Source organism: Schistocerca piceifrons, chromosome X, assembly GCF_021461385.2.
Source record: "Schistocerca piceifrons isolate TAMUIC-IGC-003096 chromosome X, iqSchPice1.1, whole genome shotgun sequence".
Taxonomy (NCBI): domain Eukaryota; kingdom Metazoa; phylum Arthropoda; class Insecta; order Orthoptera; family Acrididae; genus Schistocerca; species Schistocerca piceifrons.
This window is the reverse complement of record NC_060149.1, coordinates 37,035,823-37,053,755: the sequence shown is the minus strand read 5'-3', so window position 1 is coordinate 37,053,755 and position 17,933 is coordinate 37,035,823. Positions and strand designations below refer to the sequence as shown.

The following is a 17,933-nucleotide window of genomic DNA, read 5'->3' as shown; positions in this document are numbered from 1 at the left end:
AATATCGAACTTCTGATGAATTTATACAGCTGCATACAACATGGTGAGACAAGCTTAACTTCTCCTTGGGCAATATGTGGAACAATATAGTCTAAATAATTCAAAGGATACAAAGTCCTGACCAAACGGCTAAGAAGTTCTCATTATTATGTATGCAACTGATATGTTGACAAACACATTTTTTAAACTACGAGTCTTAAAAACTAAGAAATATTATTACTCTGTTCCAACATCTACATCGTAATACCATCAATTCCTCTATTTGAGCCTGTTTCTGAACAATCTGACTGTAAATTTACTCAGAAGTGGAATATAGGAGTATGATTCTAATAAAGACACACTGTATATACTTACATTCAAATTTTCTCTTCTTTCGCTTTCTGTGTTGATGAACTGTTGCATCAACACGTGCACACACATTTGGATTCATTCCAATATGAAGACAATATTCTTCAACATTCTGTACATCAAGTTCAGCCCGTTTGCGTGCTAAGAACGCCTTTATTCTATAGTCAATCTGAAAATACAAATTATTCCATGAAATAGGAACAATGTTTCAATAATGATTTTAAAACTTGAAAATAAATATAAATTTATTCAGATATGCACAGAATCAATTCAGGTGTAGTCATAAAGTAAAACAATATGACTGACTCATGTATTGGTGTACACGCAATGACATATTTACAGCCGGCCGCGGTGGTCTAGCGGTTCTAGGCGCGCAGTCCGGAACCGCGTGACTGCTACAGTCGCAGGTTCGAATCCTGCCTCGGGCATAGATGTGTGTGATGTCCTTAGGTTAGTTAGGTTTAAGTAGTTCTAAGTTCTAGGGGACTGATGACCACAGATGTTAAGTCCCATAGTGCTCAGAGCCATTTGAACCATTTGACATATTTACACACACCAGTATCACAACAGTTTAAAATTATTGCTTTCAAAGGTGTGGAGTATGTTTGTTGTGTTGCTTGCTTCCATTAAAAAAAACTGGGATATGTTTGCTGTGTTGACTGCTTCCATAAAACAAACTTCGGTACTACAATTAACTGTGGTGTGTTTTCTCTAAGTAAGTTGTCACAGTGTCCTAGGCACCAAATCTTTTCAGGAACTAGCTCTTCGCTCATGACATCTGATACCATCTGGTTGTCTTCAGGTTCCTGAATATTTACTGTCATCACCTCAATAAATCTGGAATAAACAGCTTGAGTTAAAGCTCCAGCTAAACCTAGATCAAAATTTTATAATTACAATCAGTAGCCTTGATTGCCATTGACGGATAATTTTTATCTATTAACATTGGGGAGTATAGCCACAACACTGATGGAAAGTCAGACTCCAGCTGTCACCTGTTACACACCTGCATAGCACCAAGTTATGTATTTAGCTTTTTCTGTATTTTCTTAGTAGCATATTTATTACATTTTGTGCATGTTTTCTGTTTAAGAGGTTTAATCTCAGGTTTTGTAACCATAAGTGTTGAGTCTGGGAGTCTGTAGTACTGTAGTCATTTCTTCTGAACAGCTAGCTATATGGATCACTAAAACATCAGTGTACCATTGGTGACACATCAGGAGTGTAACAAGCTGCATATCTTTTTTTCCGTCCGTGTTTATATAGTTTACTTCTTCAGTTAGCCATGCTAGGATGGGTAGGATGTGTGCAAGCTTTGTGTGAACGCAGGAGAGCTGACCGCAATTTGCAAAGAGCTGAATGCGCTTTTGGCTACAGTCAGTTGTATTCAGGCTGCTGCCTTGGGATGTAGCAGTGGCGAGGAATCTGGTGCATCAGGTGTCCCTTATTTCGTCTACGGGTCTTGCTTCTGAGGCCCCTCCTACTGCACCCAATGCAGTGGATCTGCTCTCACAGCAGGTTGTGTGGCAGGTAGTATGCGTTTATGTTGCCCGAGACGGAGGGCCAATGGGGAGACGGGCTGTCTCACCTCTCCTGTTCGCCCTGTGTGTGCACAGGTGGCTGTTCCTTCAGCAGAGTCTGAGAAGACGCATGGGGACAGGGTTTTCCTAGTTATCGGGAGCTCCAATGCTAGGCAATTATCAAGCTTGTTAGGGAAATAGTGTTCAGGGCTGGTAAGAAAATCAATGTATACTTAGAATGTCTGCTGGGGGGGAGGAGGGGGGGGGGGGGCTCATCCGAGATGCGGAGGCGCCCTTGCCTATGGCTATCGAGCATGCATGGTGTAATCCTCTGCAAGTTGTGGCTCACATTGGCACCAAAGAACCAGTTTCTTGGGTTCTTAGATCATCCTCAGTTTAAACAGGCAGCTGGAGGAAAAGACTGCTGACCCTGCATGAAGCATGCAAGCAGAGCTTGCAATTTGCAGCATTGTTCCCATAGTTGATCAGGATCCTTTGGTTTGGAGCTGAGTTGAGGCTCTAAACCAAAGGCTCTATCGACTCTGTGACAGTCTTGACTGCAGATTTCTGGACCTGCATTATTGAGTTGGTTATCGTACGACTCCCCTTGATAGATCAGGTGGCACTACACACAGGAAGCAGATACTCAGATAGAAGAGTACGTGTGGAATGCACATGGGGATTTTTAGGCTGGGTGTTAGTTTGAGGTACTCTGATGAACACTTGTACACGACATACAGGTATCAAAATCAGACCCCATTCAGAGTAAAGATACTTCGACTACAAAATTTTATTAGTAAATTGTCAAAGTATTTGTAATAAAGTTCCCAAATGTACGGCCCTCCAGGAAATTTCTTGTGCTCAAATTATTCTCGAAACCGAAAGCTAGCTGAAATGCAAAATATTAAGCTCTGAGACATTTAGCAATTCATGGACTGTATATCAAAACCTGGGAAAATTCTGGTCCTTCATTAAGTCACTAAGTTGGTCAGTGACTAACTGGCCAGTCTGGTGTGGCAGTAGAAGACAGCAAAATGAAAGCCAAAGTTTTAAATTTCACATATAAGAAACTGTTCACCCAGGATAACTGTACAAACATACTGTTGTTTAACTGTCACACAGATTCCCATATGGAGGGGACAGAAATATCCTTGGCATAGAGAAATAACTGAAGAGTTGAAAAAAATTAAGTTGCCAGGTCCAGACAGAATTTCAATTCAGTTTTACAAAAAGTCCTCTGTGGCACTGGCCCCTTCCTTAACTTGCATTTATCACAAATCTCTTGCCCAGTGCAAAGTTCAAAGTGACTGGAAAAAGCACAGATAACTCCTGTATATAAGAATGGTAAAACAACAGACCCACAAAATTACAGATCAGTATTGTCAACACCAGTCTGCTGAAGAATTCCTGAACATATTCTCAGTTCCAATATAATAAATTTCCTTGTGACAGAAAAGCTTCTGTCCACAAATCAGCATAGTTTCAGATTGCAACACTTACACGAAACTCAATTTACCCACTTCTCACGTCATACCCTGCGAACAATGGATTAAGGGCAACAGGCAGATTCCATATTCTTAGATTTCCTAAAATCATTTGACACAGTACCACATGATAGACTTTTAATGAAGATACAAGCATATGGTACACTGAGGTGACCATAGTCATGGGATAGCGATATGCACATAATACAGATGGTTGCTGTATCCCGTAAATAAGGTGTAAAAGGGCAGTGCATTGGCGGAGCTGTCATTTGTACTCAAGTGACACTTGTGAAAGGTTTCTGATGTGATTATGGCTGCACACCATTAATTAACAGACTTTGAACACGGAATGGTAGTTGGAGCTAGATGCATGGGAAATTCCATTTCGGAAGTCATTCGAGAATTCAATATTCTGAGATTCACAGTGTCAACAGTGTGCCGAGAATACCAAACTTCAGGCATTACCTCTCACCACGGACAACACAGTGGCCAACAGCCTTCACTTAATGACCAAGAGCAGCTGCAGCATCTACATAGATTTGTCAGTGTTAACAGACAAGCAACACTGCACGATACAACAGCAGAAATCAATGTGGAATGTACGACAAACTTGTGGAAAAATTTTGGCATTAATGGGCTATGGCAGCAGATGATCGACGCAAGTGCCTTTGCTAACAGAATGACATTGTCTGCAGCGCCTCTCCTGGGCTCATGACCATATCGGTTGGACCCCAGATGACTGGAAGACCATGGACTGCTCAGGTAAGTCCCAATTTCAGTTGGTGAGAGACAATGGTAGGGTTTGAATGTGGTGCAGACCCCACAAAGTGAGGTACCCAAGTTGTCAGCAAGGCACTGCGCAAGCTGGTAGTGGCTCCATAATGGTGTGGGCTGTGTTTACAAGGAATGGACTGGGTCCTCTGGTCCAACTGCACTGATTATTGGTTGGATATTGTTATGTTCAGCTACTTGGAGACCATTTCCAACCAAACAATGATGGAATTTTTATGGATGACAATGCTCCATGTCACAGGTCCACAATAGTTCGTGACTGGTTTGAAGAACATTCTCGACAGTTCAAGCGAATGATTTGACCCACCAGATAGCCCTGACATTTATGGGACATAATTGAGTGGTCAGTTCATGTGCAGAATCCAGCACCAGCAACATTTTAGAAATTATGATCCACCACAGAGGGAGCATGGCTCAATATTTCTGCAGGGAATATCCAATGGCTTGTGGAGTCCATGCCATGTCGAGTTTCTGCACTACGACTGGCAAAAGGAGCTTGGGCACGGTACTGGGATGTACCTCACGACTTTTGTCACTTTAGTGTAGGTTACCAGAGATAGTGTGAGGTACGGGAAGGTGACATCGTTGAGTGATTGTAAGAGGAAACAAAATGATTTAGAAAAAATTTCTAGGTGGTGTGATGAATGACAGCTAGCTCTAAATGTAGAAAATTGTAAGTTAATGCAGATGAGTAGGAAAAGCAAATACATAATGTTCGAATACAGAATTAGTAGTATGCTGCTTGACACAGTCACACTTATTAAATATCTAGGCTTAATGTTGCAAAGCGATATGAAATGGAACGAGCATGAAAGGACTGTAATAGGAAAGGTGAAGCGTTGACCTCAGTGTACTGGGAGAACTTTGGGAAAGTGTGGTTTCTCAGTAAAGGAGACCACATATAGGACACTAGTATGACCCATTCTTGAGTACCGCTTGAGTGTTTGCGATCCGCACCAGGTCGGATTAAAGGAAGATGCTGAAGAAATTCAGAGGCAGGCTGCTAGATTTACTACTGGTAGGTTCAAGCAATACACAAGTATGATGGAGATGTTTTGGGAACTAAGACAGAAATCCCTGGATGGAAGGCAACATTCTTTTTGTGGAACGCTCTTGAGAAAATTTAGAGAACCTGCATTTGAAGCTGACTGCAGGATGATTCTACTGCTGCCAATGAACATTTTGTGTACGGACCATGAAGATAAGAGAAATTAGGGCTCATAAAGAGGCATGTAGATAGTCATTTTTCCCTCACTCTATTTGTGAGTGGAACAGGAAAGGAAATGACTAGTAGTGGTAAAGTGTATTGTTGATAAATCATTGTTTGGAGGCGCACTACTGCTTCTGGAACTTGCACCTTTTTCTAGAAGAAGACTACAAATTTCTTTATTATTTTACAGTGGATGGAGCTTTTCTCTCTCATAAAACACACACAGTGAGAACCATATTTCTGTATGGATATTACTCATGGAAGCTACTCATTTAGCTGTGGATTATCTAAGGGAAGAAATCTGTAGAATGTTCACTTGATGTTTTAGTGAAAAAAATGGTTGGAATACATTGTAAGTTGCAGTAGGAAGTCTCCTTTATTTATTGATGGTGACTGGTTTTGGACTTGTGTCCATTCTCAAACCATTCTATGGAAATAAAATCACAGCAGATGTACAACAGTAATACCAGCACAGCAAGAGTATGAGAATAATGCATGTTGTAGAAGGGTACAAAGTTACATACTGTCTTCACAAGTGACTGAATATAGTTATTTATGCATGTGTGGAACAACCACACCAAACAATCCAACTGGTAATTCAGCTAACTTTAGCACACATCAGACAAGTTACAATGAGCAGTGCAAAGAGAACTAATGCTGCGGCTCACCAGTAGCTACCAAGTGACAGCCCCTGAAACCACTAGTAGTGGTGTGCACATAGGACAAAATGTTTATTATCTAACACATTGTTCCAATACTGCAATATTATAATTGCAAACTATATAACAACAATTTAAACATATTGCTATAGAGGTGACATGCTTCAGGTGACTCCTCAAGCATGAGTTGAGAAAATGTGTTTGACAGCTGGACAAGCAACAGTACAGTATGCTCGTCAACTGGGAGCAGTGAGCATCTTATAGGCTTGACACACCCTGAGGAGTTCCCACCGGATGGTGATCAGTGGTGCCCCGACCTCAGCGCAGACTAAGTATGGGCTGGTCCTGCGAGTATCCATGGGCAGACTGATCCCATCATGGTGGATAGTGTGAATGGTCTTCAGGTACACAAGTCACAATGATTTATACACTATGCACCCACAGTCTAGCCATGGGGCCCGTAACCTATCTGACAATGATAACCTTAACCAAGAACTTGAACATCTGATGTCGGTTTCCTAGAAAACGGCTACACAGAGAAGCAAAGTTGGAGAGCTCTATGTCCCACACTGACTGTACAACCAGAGGAAACAGAAGAGGAACCTCAGCAGAATGGGGAACAGCATTTATTCCATTCTGTGGCGCTTTAGTGGAAAAGATAGGTCGAATTCTTGAAAAACATCAAGTGGAGACTGTGTTCTGCCTAAGGACGATCGAGGACTATGGAAATCTGAAATCTACCAGATCACCTGCAAATGTGGCATGACTTACAAAGGTCAAACGGTGCGCGTACTATCGAAGATCATTGTCAAGAACATCAATGGCACACCAGACTGCAACAGCCTAACAAGTCGTCTGTTGCTGAACATTGCCTCTCGGAATTCCACAGAATGATAGTTCTTACACAGATGTCCAAATACTGGGACTGTGTCATTAAAGAATCCATCGAGATTTAAGTACACAAACAACTGATCACCCAAGATAGCAGTTACATTCTTAGACCTGGGAACCTGCTTTGAATCTGATTAAAAGGAAAAAGAAGACAGCCCAACACGAGCTGACTTTGAGTACAGGCAGAAATACTAAGAACACACAGCCAGCATGCGTCCCTGAGTGGGGACCAAGAACGGATTGGATGTTGGGTGCTCCGCACATGGGCGCAGACCATTTTCGGAAAACCTGGAGAGAGGGAGGAGATAAAAGGTCGATGCCGGCAACTCGGCAGTCAGTTCGACAGTGCACCTGATGATGGCAACATGGTCACTTGGCGAAATATTGTGCCCATTGGACACTTAACACCTTGCTGTTCACCCAAGAATTCTTTCATCATGAAGTACGCCGGGAGAAATTGAAGAATCACATTACATACCTTTACAGGGGGGAGATGTATTGCAGCATGAAAAGACTTGACAAGCTGCAGCACCAGAGAAGCTGTTTACTGAGTGCATTTGCATTCCTCATAAGATGCCGTGAAGAGTGTGTGGTGGCAAAATTCGCAAAGGTGGAGCATCACATTGACACAGCCACAGTAGAATCAGGAAATGTGCCAGCCTTGCCGTGGCTTGTGAAAGAATAAGTTTCACTCGCTGGTGCCTCGACTCGACTAACAGATAACTTCTCAAACTACATCTACAGCTGGCCAACCAGCTCATCTCCTGGACATGGGAATGGATTGATGGTGTCAGATGGGCCACAGGGGACTCTGCACAAAGAAAGGCCACTGGGCAACAAACCTCAAAATTTGAGCATTTATAAGAACGACAACCTCTTGAGGCTCTCTGCAAGACTATCAGTAATCTCAAAGCCAGGCAACTGGATGATGACGCACTCTCAGTTCTTAAGAGAGGACTCAACTTCACACCAACTCCTAAAGCAGCACCTATCGTGGATATCATCAGTGCAGTGGACCAGGCAACTGCACGACTTCCACCTGAATCAGCTGAAGAATTATGTCGCGAAACATGTCAACCTCTCATGCAAACTAAACCTGTGAAACCAAACATCTCTAGCAGGGAGAGGGTGGCCATAAAGGAGCTACGAGAAGACAAAGATATTGTAGTCTTACCAGCCGACAAAGGCAACACAACTGTGATCTTATCTCATCAGGATTACATCGAGGAAATGCGCGGTTTGCTAGAAGTCCGTGCATATCAGAAGGTCAACACTGATCCTACCAAGAGAGTGGAGTGGAAGACCACAGCTCTTCTCAAAGAATCCAGCTTACCAGGCAATGTTTTGAAGAAGCTATGACAGAGAGCTTGTGTTTGCCGAGACTTTACGGACTCCTGAAGGTACACAAAGAGGGAGTGCCTTTACGCCTAACTGTTAGCAAAACTGGTGCTCCGATGTACTCACTTGCAAAACACCCGACGGATATGCTTAGTCCTTATGTCGGAAAAAGTCCACTTCGTATTCACGACTCAGTGGATTTTGTCGGGCATCTTAACAACTTCAGACTTTGTGATTCAAACATCCTTGTGAGTTCCGATGTCGTCTCTCTCTTCACAAGGGTGCCTATACAGGAATCCTTGGAACTTATTGGTCAGAAGTTTGACGCAGAGACGAGCAACCTTTTTAGGCATGACCTGATGTCAACATATTTTCTCTTCAATGGTGGATATTAGAAGCAGTCAGGAGGAGTATCCATGGAGAGTCCACTTTCACCAGTCATTGCCAACTTGTTCATGGAACATTTTGAGGAGGAAGCCCTGGATTCACCACAGTGAAAACCTACCTGTTTCTTCCACTATGGTGATGACATATGTCATATGGCCACATGGTAGAGACAAGTTGAACGGTTTCCTCATACATTTCAGTTCCATACACGAGAACATCAAGTTTACCATGGAAGTCAAAGTGGATGGAGTGCTCCATTTTCTGTATGCTCTGGTTAAAAGAAGAGCAGATGGCACATTGGGCCAGAGTGTGTACTGTAAGAAGATGCACACCAACGTTTATTTACATACAAACAGCTGCCACCATCCAGCACAGAGGAACGGCATCCTCAAAACATCGGTTCACAGGGCTCGTACCCTGTCTGACAATGAGAGCCTTAACCAAGAACTTGTACATCTGAGATCGATTTTCCAGAAAATGGCTACACAAAGACACAAATTTGGAGAGCTCTGTCCCACACTGACTGTACAACTGGAGTAAATAGAAGAGGAACCTCAGCAGGATGAGGGCACAGCATTCATTCTGTTCAGTGACACTTTATTGGGAAAGATAGGTCAAATTCTTCAAAAACATCAAGTGGAAACTGTCTTCCGCACACCAATTAAGACACAGACACTGCTTGGTAATGTCAAGGACAATCTAGGACTATGGAAATCCGGAGTCTACCAGATTGCCTGTGAATGTGGCATGACTTACATTGGTCAAATGGTGCATACTATAGAAGATTGTTGCCAAGAACATCAACGACACACCAGCCTGCATCAGCCTAACATGTTGATGGTTGTTGAACATTGCCTCTCGGAACTACACAGAATGAATTACGATCAAAACAAGGCACTTACACAGACACCCAAATGCTAGGACTGCGTCATTAAAAAATCCACCGAGATTTGAGTACGGGAACTGCTGATCAATCAAAATAGCGGTTACATCCTTAGTAAGTCCTGAGAAGCCCCTCTGAATCTGATTAAAAGGAGAAAGAAGACATCTCACCATGAACTAACTTCAAGAACAGGCAGAGATACTAAGAAGACACCACCAGCACATGCCCCTGGGTGCAGTCCGTGAATGGAAAAGATGCTCGACACACTGTACTTTGGTGCAGACCATGTTTGGAAAATCTGGAGGGGAGAGGGGGGGAGGAGGAGATCAAAGCCTGGCGCTGGAACCTCAGCAGTCAGTTTGTGAGCACACCTGATGATGTCACTGTGGTTGCTTGCCAAAATATTGTGTCTGTTGGACACTAATGTCCGGCTGTTCATCTGTGAACTCTTTTTCATGAAGTACACTGAGAGAAATTGAAGAATCACTTCAACCTTTGTTTTGGGATAATTTTCTTTTGTCAGCAATCCCTTTTTCCTTGTTTAGTGATCAACTTTATTTGTTTAGGGGTCTCTTTATTTAGTGATTTCTTTTGTTTGAGTATCATTTCCCCTTTCTTCTTTATTCACTGACCTCTTTTTGTTTGCTTATTGAGAACTCTCACTCTTTATAGGTGCTCTGTATACATTTAAATGTTAGTCTTGGTCTTGAGTCCAAATAGGATTCTCCTTATTTATTAGTTTCTTTCAAATTTTCTATAGCTTTTTTCTGATGGCCATTTGTGTATCCAGTAGAATACAAAGAATGCATGATTAAATTTTTATGTGATTTGGGGTTATACAGGTTATGGAATTTAGTACACAGAGCTGTGACAATGCCTCTAACCCAGTTGGGCATTGAGTCAAACTCAGCCTGGATGACACATATGGCTACATCACTCCAGGCTGCTGCTTCAACTCCACACCAGAATTTATCCATTATAGTGGCTGGAAAGTGGTGGAGTGCTAGTCTCTCAGTAATCCATGACCAGATGTTTTCAATTGTTATGTGATGTACAGAGTGTGCTGGCTAGGCCCACAGTCGATCACCTTCCATGTTGAGGCAGGTCAGCACTTCAGAGGCAATGGATAGTCTTGCATTATCTTGTTGAAAATGAGGAAACAGGTATATCAAAGATAGGGTACACTCACCGACCCCAAGATGGCAGAAAGTAATACCTGCTGTCCAAATTACCTTCCATGTGAACCAGAGGTAATACACTCCTGGAAATGGAAAAAAGAACACATTGACACCGGTGTGTCAGACCCACCATACTTGCTCCGGACACTGCGAGAGGGCTGTACAAGCAATGATCACACGCACGGCACAGCGGACACACCAGGAACCGTGGTGTTGGCCGTCGAATGGCGCTAGCTGCGCAGCATTTGTGCACCGCCACCGTCAGTGTCAGCCAGTTTGCCGTGGCATACGGAGCTCCATCGCAGTCTTTAACACTGGTAGCATGCCGCGACAGCGTGGACGTGAACCGTATGTGCAGTTGACGGGCTTTGAGCGAGGGCGTATAGTGGGCATGCGGGAGGCCGGGTGGACGTACCGCCGAATTGCTCAACACGTGGGGCGTGAGGTCTCCACAGTACATCGATGTTGTCGCCAGTGGTCGGCGGAAGGTGCACGTGCCCGTCGACCTGGGACCGGACCGCAGCGACGCACGGATGCACGCCAAGACCGTAGGATCCTACGCAGTGCCGTAGGGGACCGCACCGCCACTTCCCAGCAAATTAGGGACACTGTTGCTCCTGGGGTATCGGCGAGGACCATTCGCAACCGTCTCCATGAAGCTGGGCTACGGTCCCGCACACCGTTAGGCCGTCTTCCGCTCACGCCCCAACATCGTGCAGCCCGCCTCCAGTGGTGTCGCGACAGGCGTGAATGGAGGGACGAATGGAGACGTGTCGTCTTCAGCGATGAGAGTCGCTTCTGCCTTGGTGACATTGATGGTCGTATGCGTGTTTGGCGCCGTGCAGGTGAGCGCCACAATCAGGACTGCATACGACCGAGGCACACAGGGCCAACACCCAGCATCATGGTGTGGGGAGCGATCTCCTACACTGGCCGTACACCACTGGTGATCGTCGAGGGGACACTGAATAGTGCACGGTACATCCAAACCGTCATCGAACCCATCGTTCTACCATTCCTAGACCAGCAAGGGAACTTGCTGTTCCAACAGGACAATGCACGTCCGCATGTATCCCGTGCCACCCAACGTGCTCTAGGAGGTGTAAGTCAACTACCCTGGCCAGCAAGATCTCCGGATCTGTCCCCCATTGAGCATGTTTGGGACTGGATGAAGCGTCGTCTCACGCGGTCTGCACGTCCAGCACGAACGCTGGTCCAACTGAGGCGCCAGGTGGAAATGGCATGGCAAGCCGTTCCACAGGACTACATCCAGCATCTCTACGATCGTCTCCATGGGAGAATAGCAGCCTGCATTGCTGCGAAAGGTAGATATACACTGTACTAGTGCCGACATTGTGCACGCTCTGTTGCCTGTGTCTATGTGCCTGTGGTTCTGTCAGTGTGATCATGTGATGTATCTGACCCCAGGAATGTGTCAATAAAGTTTCCCCTTCCTGGGACAATGAATTCACGGTGTTCTTATTTCAATTTCCAGGAGTGTACGTACTCAATGGCATCCTATAAAATTACACCAGGTGCTCAGGCCATATATTGACAATGAATGTAATGTGATAACACTTATTTTCCTCAGAGTGTTCACACTCAAATTCTTACATCATGATGCTGTACGCAGAACTGGGACTCATATGAAATGATGTCCAGTGTTGTCATTGGGTGCTCCACTGTTGGTGCACCCTACTCTGCTGCTATGTCAATGGTAACTGCAGCAATGGTCACTGTGTCAACAATCTGTGGTGCTCCAGACATCATCGCATTACCTGTGTGGATACTTGTCTTGCTGCAAACAAACACTGTCCGGATTCAAGGAACACAACATAGCAGAATGATCTTGCATGGCTGAGTGAACATTATGTCCATCCTCTCAGGAACTACTTCGATAGGTTCGTTGAGATGCTGCATAGTGTGGAGTATGACTCTCATGAACCCATCACTTTCATATTCACAGGACAGTCATGGGATCATGACCAAAGCAAACAGCCATATCGCATAACGACAAACCACAATCTTCAAAGACCACAGTCCTGCCACGGTCAAAATTCAACATGTGGTGATAGACATTTCTCCTCATTACATGAGGCACAAACAACTAGCAATAAAAAGTGATTTCTAAATGAGAAATCCCCTGTGTAATCTTTCCCTATATGCAGAATGTAGATGGTGTTGCTCCTCTCTACTCTACACAACTGCACTGAAAGGCTTACCATTGGCATACTCGAACTTGCAACTCACTCCATGCCAGTTTGATGAATGTTGCATGCTGCAATCTTGGTGTAGCAGTTTTAATGGTCAACAGTGTACATGCTTCCTTCTCTACATTTGTTTTGTTTTGTCTTCGGGCGCTAAAACAACTATGGTCATATGCGCCCACAACAGACTTGTAGAATACAAAGACAAAAGGAGGAGCTAGAAGTGACTACATGTTAAACCCAATCGATGGATGGAAGGACAGCTAAAATCAGGTACTTGGAGAAAGGTGTATAAAATGTACCGTAGAGAAACAGAGATCCTGAAGTAAAGATTAAATGTACTTTGCCATATTGCTACAATGGATAAAAAGTAAAATGCGGTCAACAGCCCACGCGTCATTTGTTAAAACAACTGATAACTCAGACGGCAAAATAAATCGGAATGTGAATGGTTAAAAAAACGGCATTCCACCAGGAAATGGCAAATTGTCAAAGGTTGAGGGCAATGAGCACAAAGTGGCAGGGGAGCACCACTTAACAAATGGCGATGGCTAAAGAGACAGTGCTCAGTACACAATCTAGCTAAAATGATGATCTCGTGGCGAGAAGGCCTAGAGGAGGTCGTCCAAGTCGATGGGAGAGGTTTAATTTCCTGGAGCTTGTTACCATGAAGGGAGGACCAGTGGTGATGACACCTGCTGACAGACGGCAACACAGAGATCATCGGAGGGAATGGAAGAACTAGCGAGCCGAGGTACCAGCACTGCAGCCTTGGCAGCAGCAGCAGCCGTCTTGCTTCCCATCAGACTGACGTGGCCGGGAACCCACATAAACATCACTGTGGCTCCATCAAGAGTGAGCAAGTGACAGCTTTCCTGGACCTGTTGCACTAAGGGGTGGACAGTATACAGCACACAGAGGCATTGAGAGAGTCGAAGCAGATGACACAATTGAAAAGCCTGTGTTTCCAGATGTATTGCGTGACCTGATACAGGGCGAAGAGCCCTGCTGTAAATACTGAGCAGTGTTCCGGAAGTCAGTACCAAAACACGTTGGTGCCAATGCCGAAGGCATACCAAACACTACAATCAGTCTGAGAGTCTGAAACTTATGGCGATAGAGCGAGGCTGGACTAGTGTCCTTAGGAAGCAAATGAAGGCCAAGGTGAACACAGGCCACTGCACAAAGGTTGTAAAGGTTTAACACCCATCGGGAAAGTGGCAGGTAGTGTGAAGTTAAGCTGCTGGAGCAAGAGCCAAAACTGAATGCCAGGAGGTAACACAGAAGAGGAACGCGCCCCATACTGGCGATCAAAGGAGTCATCAAAGAAGTAGGCATAGGATGGGTGGCCAAGCATGGCAGACAAACAGCATGCATATATGCAGAGGAGGAAGTCATGGCGGTATGGTAGTGGTAGTTCAGCAGCTTTTGCATACAGACCCTCAACTGGGATAGTGGTGTAAAAGGCGCCAGTGGCCAAACGGATGCCACTATTTTTGATTGTATTGAGACGGTGTAATATGGACAGACATGCAAACACATAAACAAAACACTCATAGTCTAGTTTCGAATGGACAAGGGACCAGTATAAATGGAGGAGGGTGGTTCACTCCGCTCCCCAGGAAATACCGCTGAGGGCACATAGGACATTGAGGGACCACGTACAGTGGGCAGCCAGGTAAGACACATGAGAGGACTAAGAAAGTTTCCTATTGAGCATGAGCCCCAGGAATTTTGTAGTTTCAATGAATAGAAGAGCAATAGCACAAAAACATAAAGACGGTGGAAGAAACCAATTGTGCCACTAGAACTTTATACAAACTGTTTTGTCGGTGGAAAAACGAAAGCCATTGTCGATTCTCCACGAGTACAGACAATTGAGACATAGTTAAATATGCTGCTCAAGGAGACAAGATTGTGGAGAACTGCCATAGATGGCAAAATTGTCAATGAAAAGGGAGCTGGAGATGCCCAGCAGGAGAGAGGCCATTATAGGTTAATGGCGATAGCAAAGAGGATGTCACTCAGGACAGAACCCTGAGGCACACCGTTTTCCTGGATGAAAGTGTCTGACTAGGCAGAATCCAAACATACCTCGAAAATTCGGTCTTTTAAAAATTTCTAAAGGAAATGGGGCATGGGGCCACGGAAGCCCCACATGTAGATAGTACGGGGGATACCACTCCTCCAGCACGTGACATAAGCTTCCTCCAAATTGAAAAATACAGCCAAAGTCTGTATTTCAGCAGAAAATCATTCATGACATGGGTTGACAAAGTGATGAGAGGGTCAACTGCAGAACGGCTCGCTCTAAATCCACACTGTGTGGTGGTAAGTAAATTGTGAGACTCCAGCCACCATACCAGCTGGGCATAAATCATATGTTCCATCACCTTGCAAACACAGCTGTTGAGAGATATGGGGTGATAACTGGAAGGAAGGTGTTTGTCCTTACCAGGCTTACATATGGAACTGACAGTGGCTTCATGCCAGCATCTGGGAAACGTACCCTCTGCCCAGATGCAATTGTATGTATGAAGGCGAAAGCGCTTGCCCGCAAGAGAAAGGTTCTGCAACACGGGGGGGGAGGGGTTTATTAGTGATTGGGAGCTCCAACGTTAGGCGGGTGATGGAGCCCCTTAGAGAAATAGCAGAAAGGTCAGGGAAGAAGGCCAGTGTTCACTCTGTCTGCTTGCTGGGGGGTCTCATCCGAGATGTGGAGGAGGCCCTGCCGGCGGCGATAGAGAGCACTGGGTGCACCCGACTGCAAATTGTTGCTCATGTCGGCACCAATGACTCCTGCCGTCTGGGTTCAGAGGCATCCTCAGTTCATACAGGCGGTTGGCGGAGTTGGTGAAGGCGGAAAGCTTTGCTCACGGGGTGGAATCTGAGCTAACTATTTGTAGTATCGTTCCCACAACCGATCGCGGTCCTCTGGTCTGGAGCCAAGTGGAAGGCTTAAACCAGAGGCTCAGACGATTCTTCGGAGATCTGGGGTGCAAATTTCTCGACCTCCGCTACTGGGTGGAGAAATGTAGGGTGCCCCTGAATAGATCAGGCATGCACTACACGCAGGAAGCAGCTACAAGGGTAGCGGAGTACATGTGGAGTGCACATGTGGGTCTTTTAGGTTAGAGAATTCCCCCCCTAGGCCCGACAAGACGCCTCCTGAGACGCGGCAAGGTAGGAGTAGGCAAAATGCAACAGGGAATAACAATATTAATATGCTAATAGTAAACTGCAGGAGCGTCTATAGAAAGGTCCCAGAACTGCTCTCAGTAATAAACGGTCACAATGCCCACATAGTACTAGGGACAGAAAGTTAGCTGAAACCAGATGTGAACAGTAATGAAATTCTAAACTCAGATTGGAATGTATACTGCAGAGACAGGCTGGACAGTGAAGGGGGAGGCGTGTTTATAGCGATAAGAAGTGCAATAGTGTCGAAGGAAATTGACAGAGATCTGAAATGTGAAATAATTTGGGTGAAGGTCATGGTTAAAGCAGGCTCAGACATGGTAATTGGATGTCTCTATAGGCCCCCTGGCTCAGCAGCCGTTGTGGCTGAGCACCTGAAGGATAATTTGGAAAATATTTCGAGTAGATTTCCCCACCATGTTATAGTTCTGAGTGGAGATTTTAATTTGGCAGATATAAACTGAGAAACTCAAATGTTCATAACAGGTGGCAGGGACAAAGAATACAGTGAAATTTTTTTAAGTGCTTTATCTGAAAACTATCTTGAGCAGTTAAACAGAGAACCTACTCTTCGCGATAACATATTAGACCTTCTGGTGACAAACAGACCCGAACTATTTGAAACAGTTAACACAGAACAGGGAATCAGCGTTCATAAAGCAGTTACCGCATCAATGATTTCAGCCGTAAATAGAAATATTAAAAAGGTAGGAAGATTTTTCTGTTTAGCAAAAGTGACAAAAAGCAGATTTCAGAGTACGTGATGGCTCAACACAAAAGTTTTGTCTCAAATACAGATAGTGTTGAGGATCAGTGGACAAAGTTCAAAACCATCATACAATATTCATTAGATGAGTATGTGCCAAGCAAGATCATAAGAGATGGAAAAGAGCCACCGTGGTACAACAACCGAGTTAGAAAACTGCTGCAGAAGCAAAGGGAACTTCACAGCAAACATAAACATAGCCAAAGCCTTGCAGACAAACAAAAACTACGCGAAGCGAAATGTAGCGTGAGGAGGGCTATGCGAGAGGCGTTCAATGAATTCGAAAGTAAAGTTCTATGTACTGACTTGGCATAAAATCCTAAGAAATTTTGGTCTGATGTCAAAGCGGTAGGTGAATCAAAACAAAATGTCCAGACACACTGTGACCAAAATGGTACTGAAACAGAGGATGACAGACTAAAGGCAGAAATACTAAATGTCTTTTTCCAAAGCTGTTTCACAGAGGAAGACTGCACTGTAGTTCCTTCTCTAGATTGTCACACAGGTGACAAAATGGTAGATATCGAAATAGACGACACAGGGATAGAGAAACAATTAAAATCGCTCAAAAGAGGAAAGGCTGCTGGACCTGATGGGATACCACTTCGATTTTACACAGAGTACGCGAAGGAACTTGCCCCCCTTCTTGCAGCGGTGTACCGTAGGTCTCTAGAAGAGCGTAGAATTCCAAAGAATTGGAAAAGGGCACAGGTCATCCCCGTTTTCAAGAAGGGACGCCGAACAGTTGTGCAGAACTATAGACCTATATCTCTAACGTCTATCAGTTGTAGAATTTTGCAACACGTATTTTGTGAGAGTATAATGACTTTTCTGGAGACTAGAAATCTACTCTGTAGGAATCAGCATGGGTTTCGAAGAAGACGATCGTGTGAAACCCAGCTCGTGCTATTCGTCCACGAAACTCAGAGGGCCATAGACACGGGTTCCCAGGTAGATGCCGTGTTTCTTGACTTCCGCAAGGCATTCGATACAGTTCCCCCCAGTCATTTAATGAACAAAGTAAGAGCATATGGACTATCAGACCAATTGTGTGATTGGATTGAAGAGTTCC

General features: G+C 44.6%; 1 protein-coding gene across 5 annotated transcripts in view; it reads right to left on the bottom strand.

Moving 5' to 3' along the window:
- Positions 1-17,933, bottom strand: part of LOC124721877 (molybdopterin synthase catalytic subunit-like) — a 119,535-nt gene that overhangs the window by 30,689 nt on the left and 70,913 nt on the right. For all 5 annotated transcript variants that reach the window (XM_047247021.1, XM_047247022.1, XM_047247019.1 and 2 more), the window contains one exon: positions 355-517. In XM_047247021.1, coding sequence (XP_047102977.1) covers positions 355-517 — 163 coding nt within the window. The remainder of the gene's footprint in view (positions 1-354; positions 518-17,933) is intronic.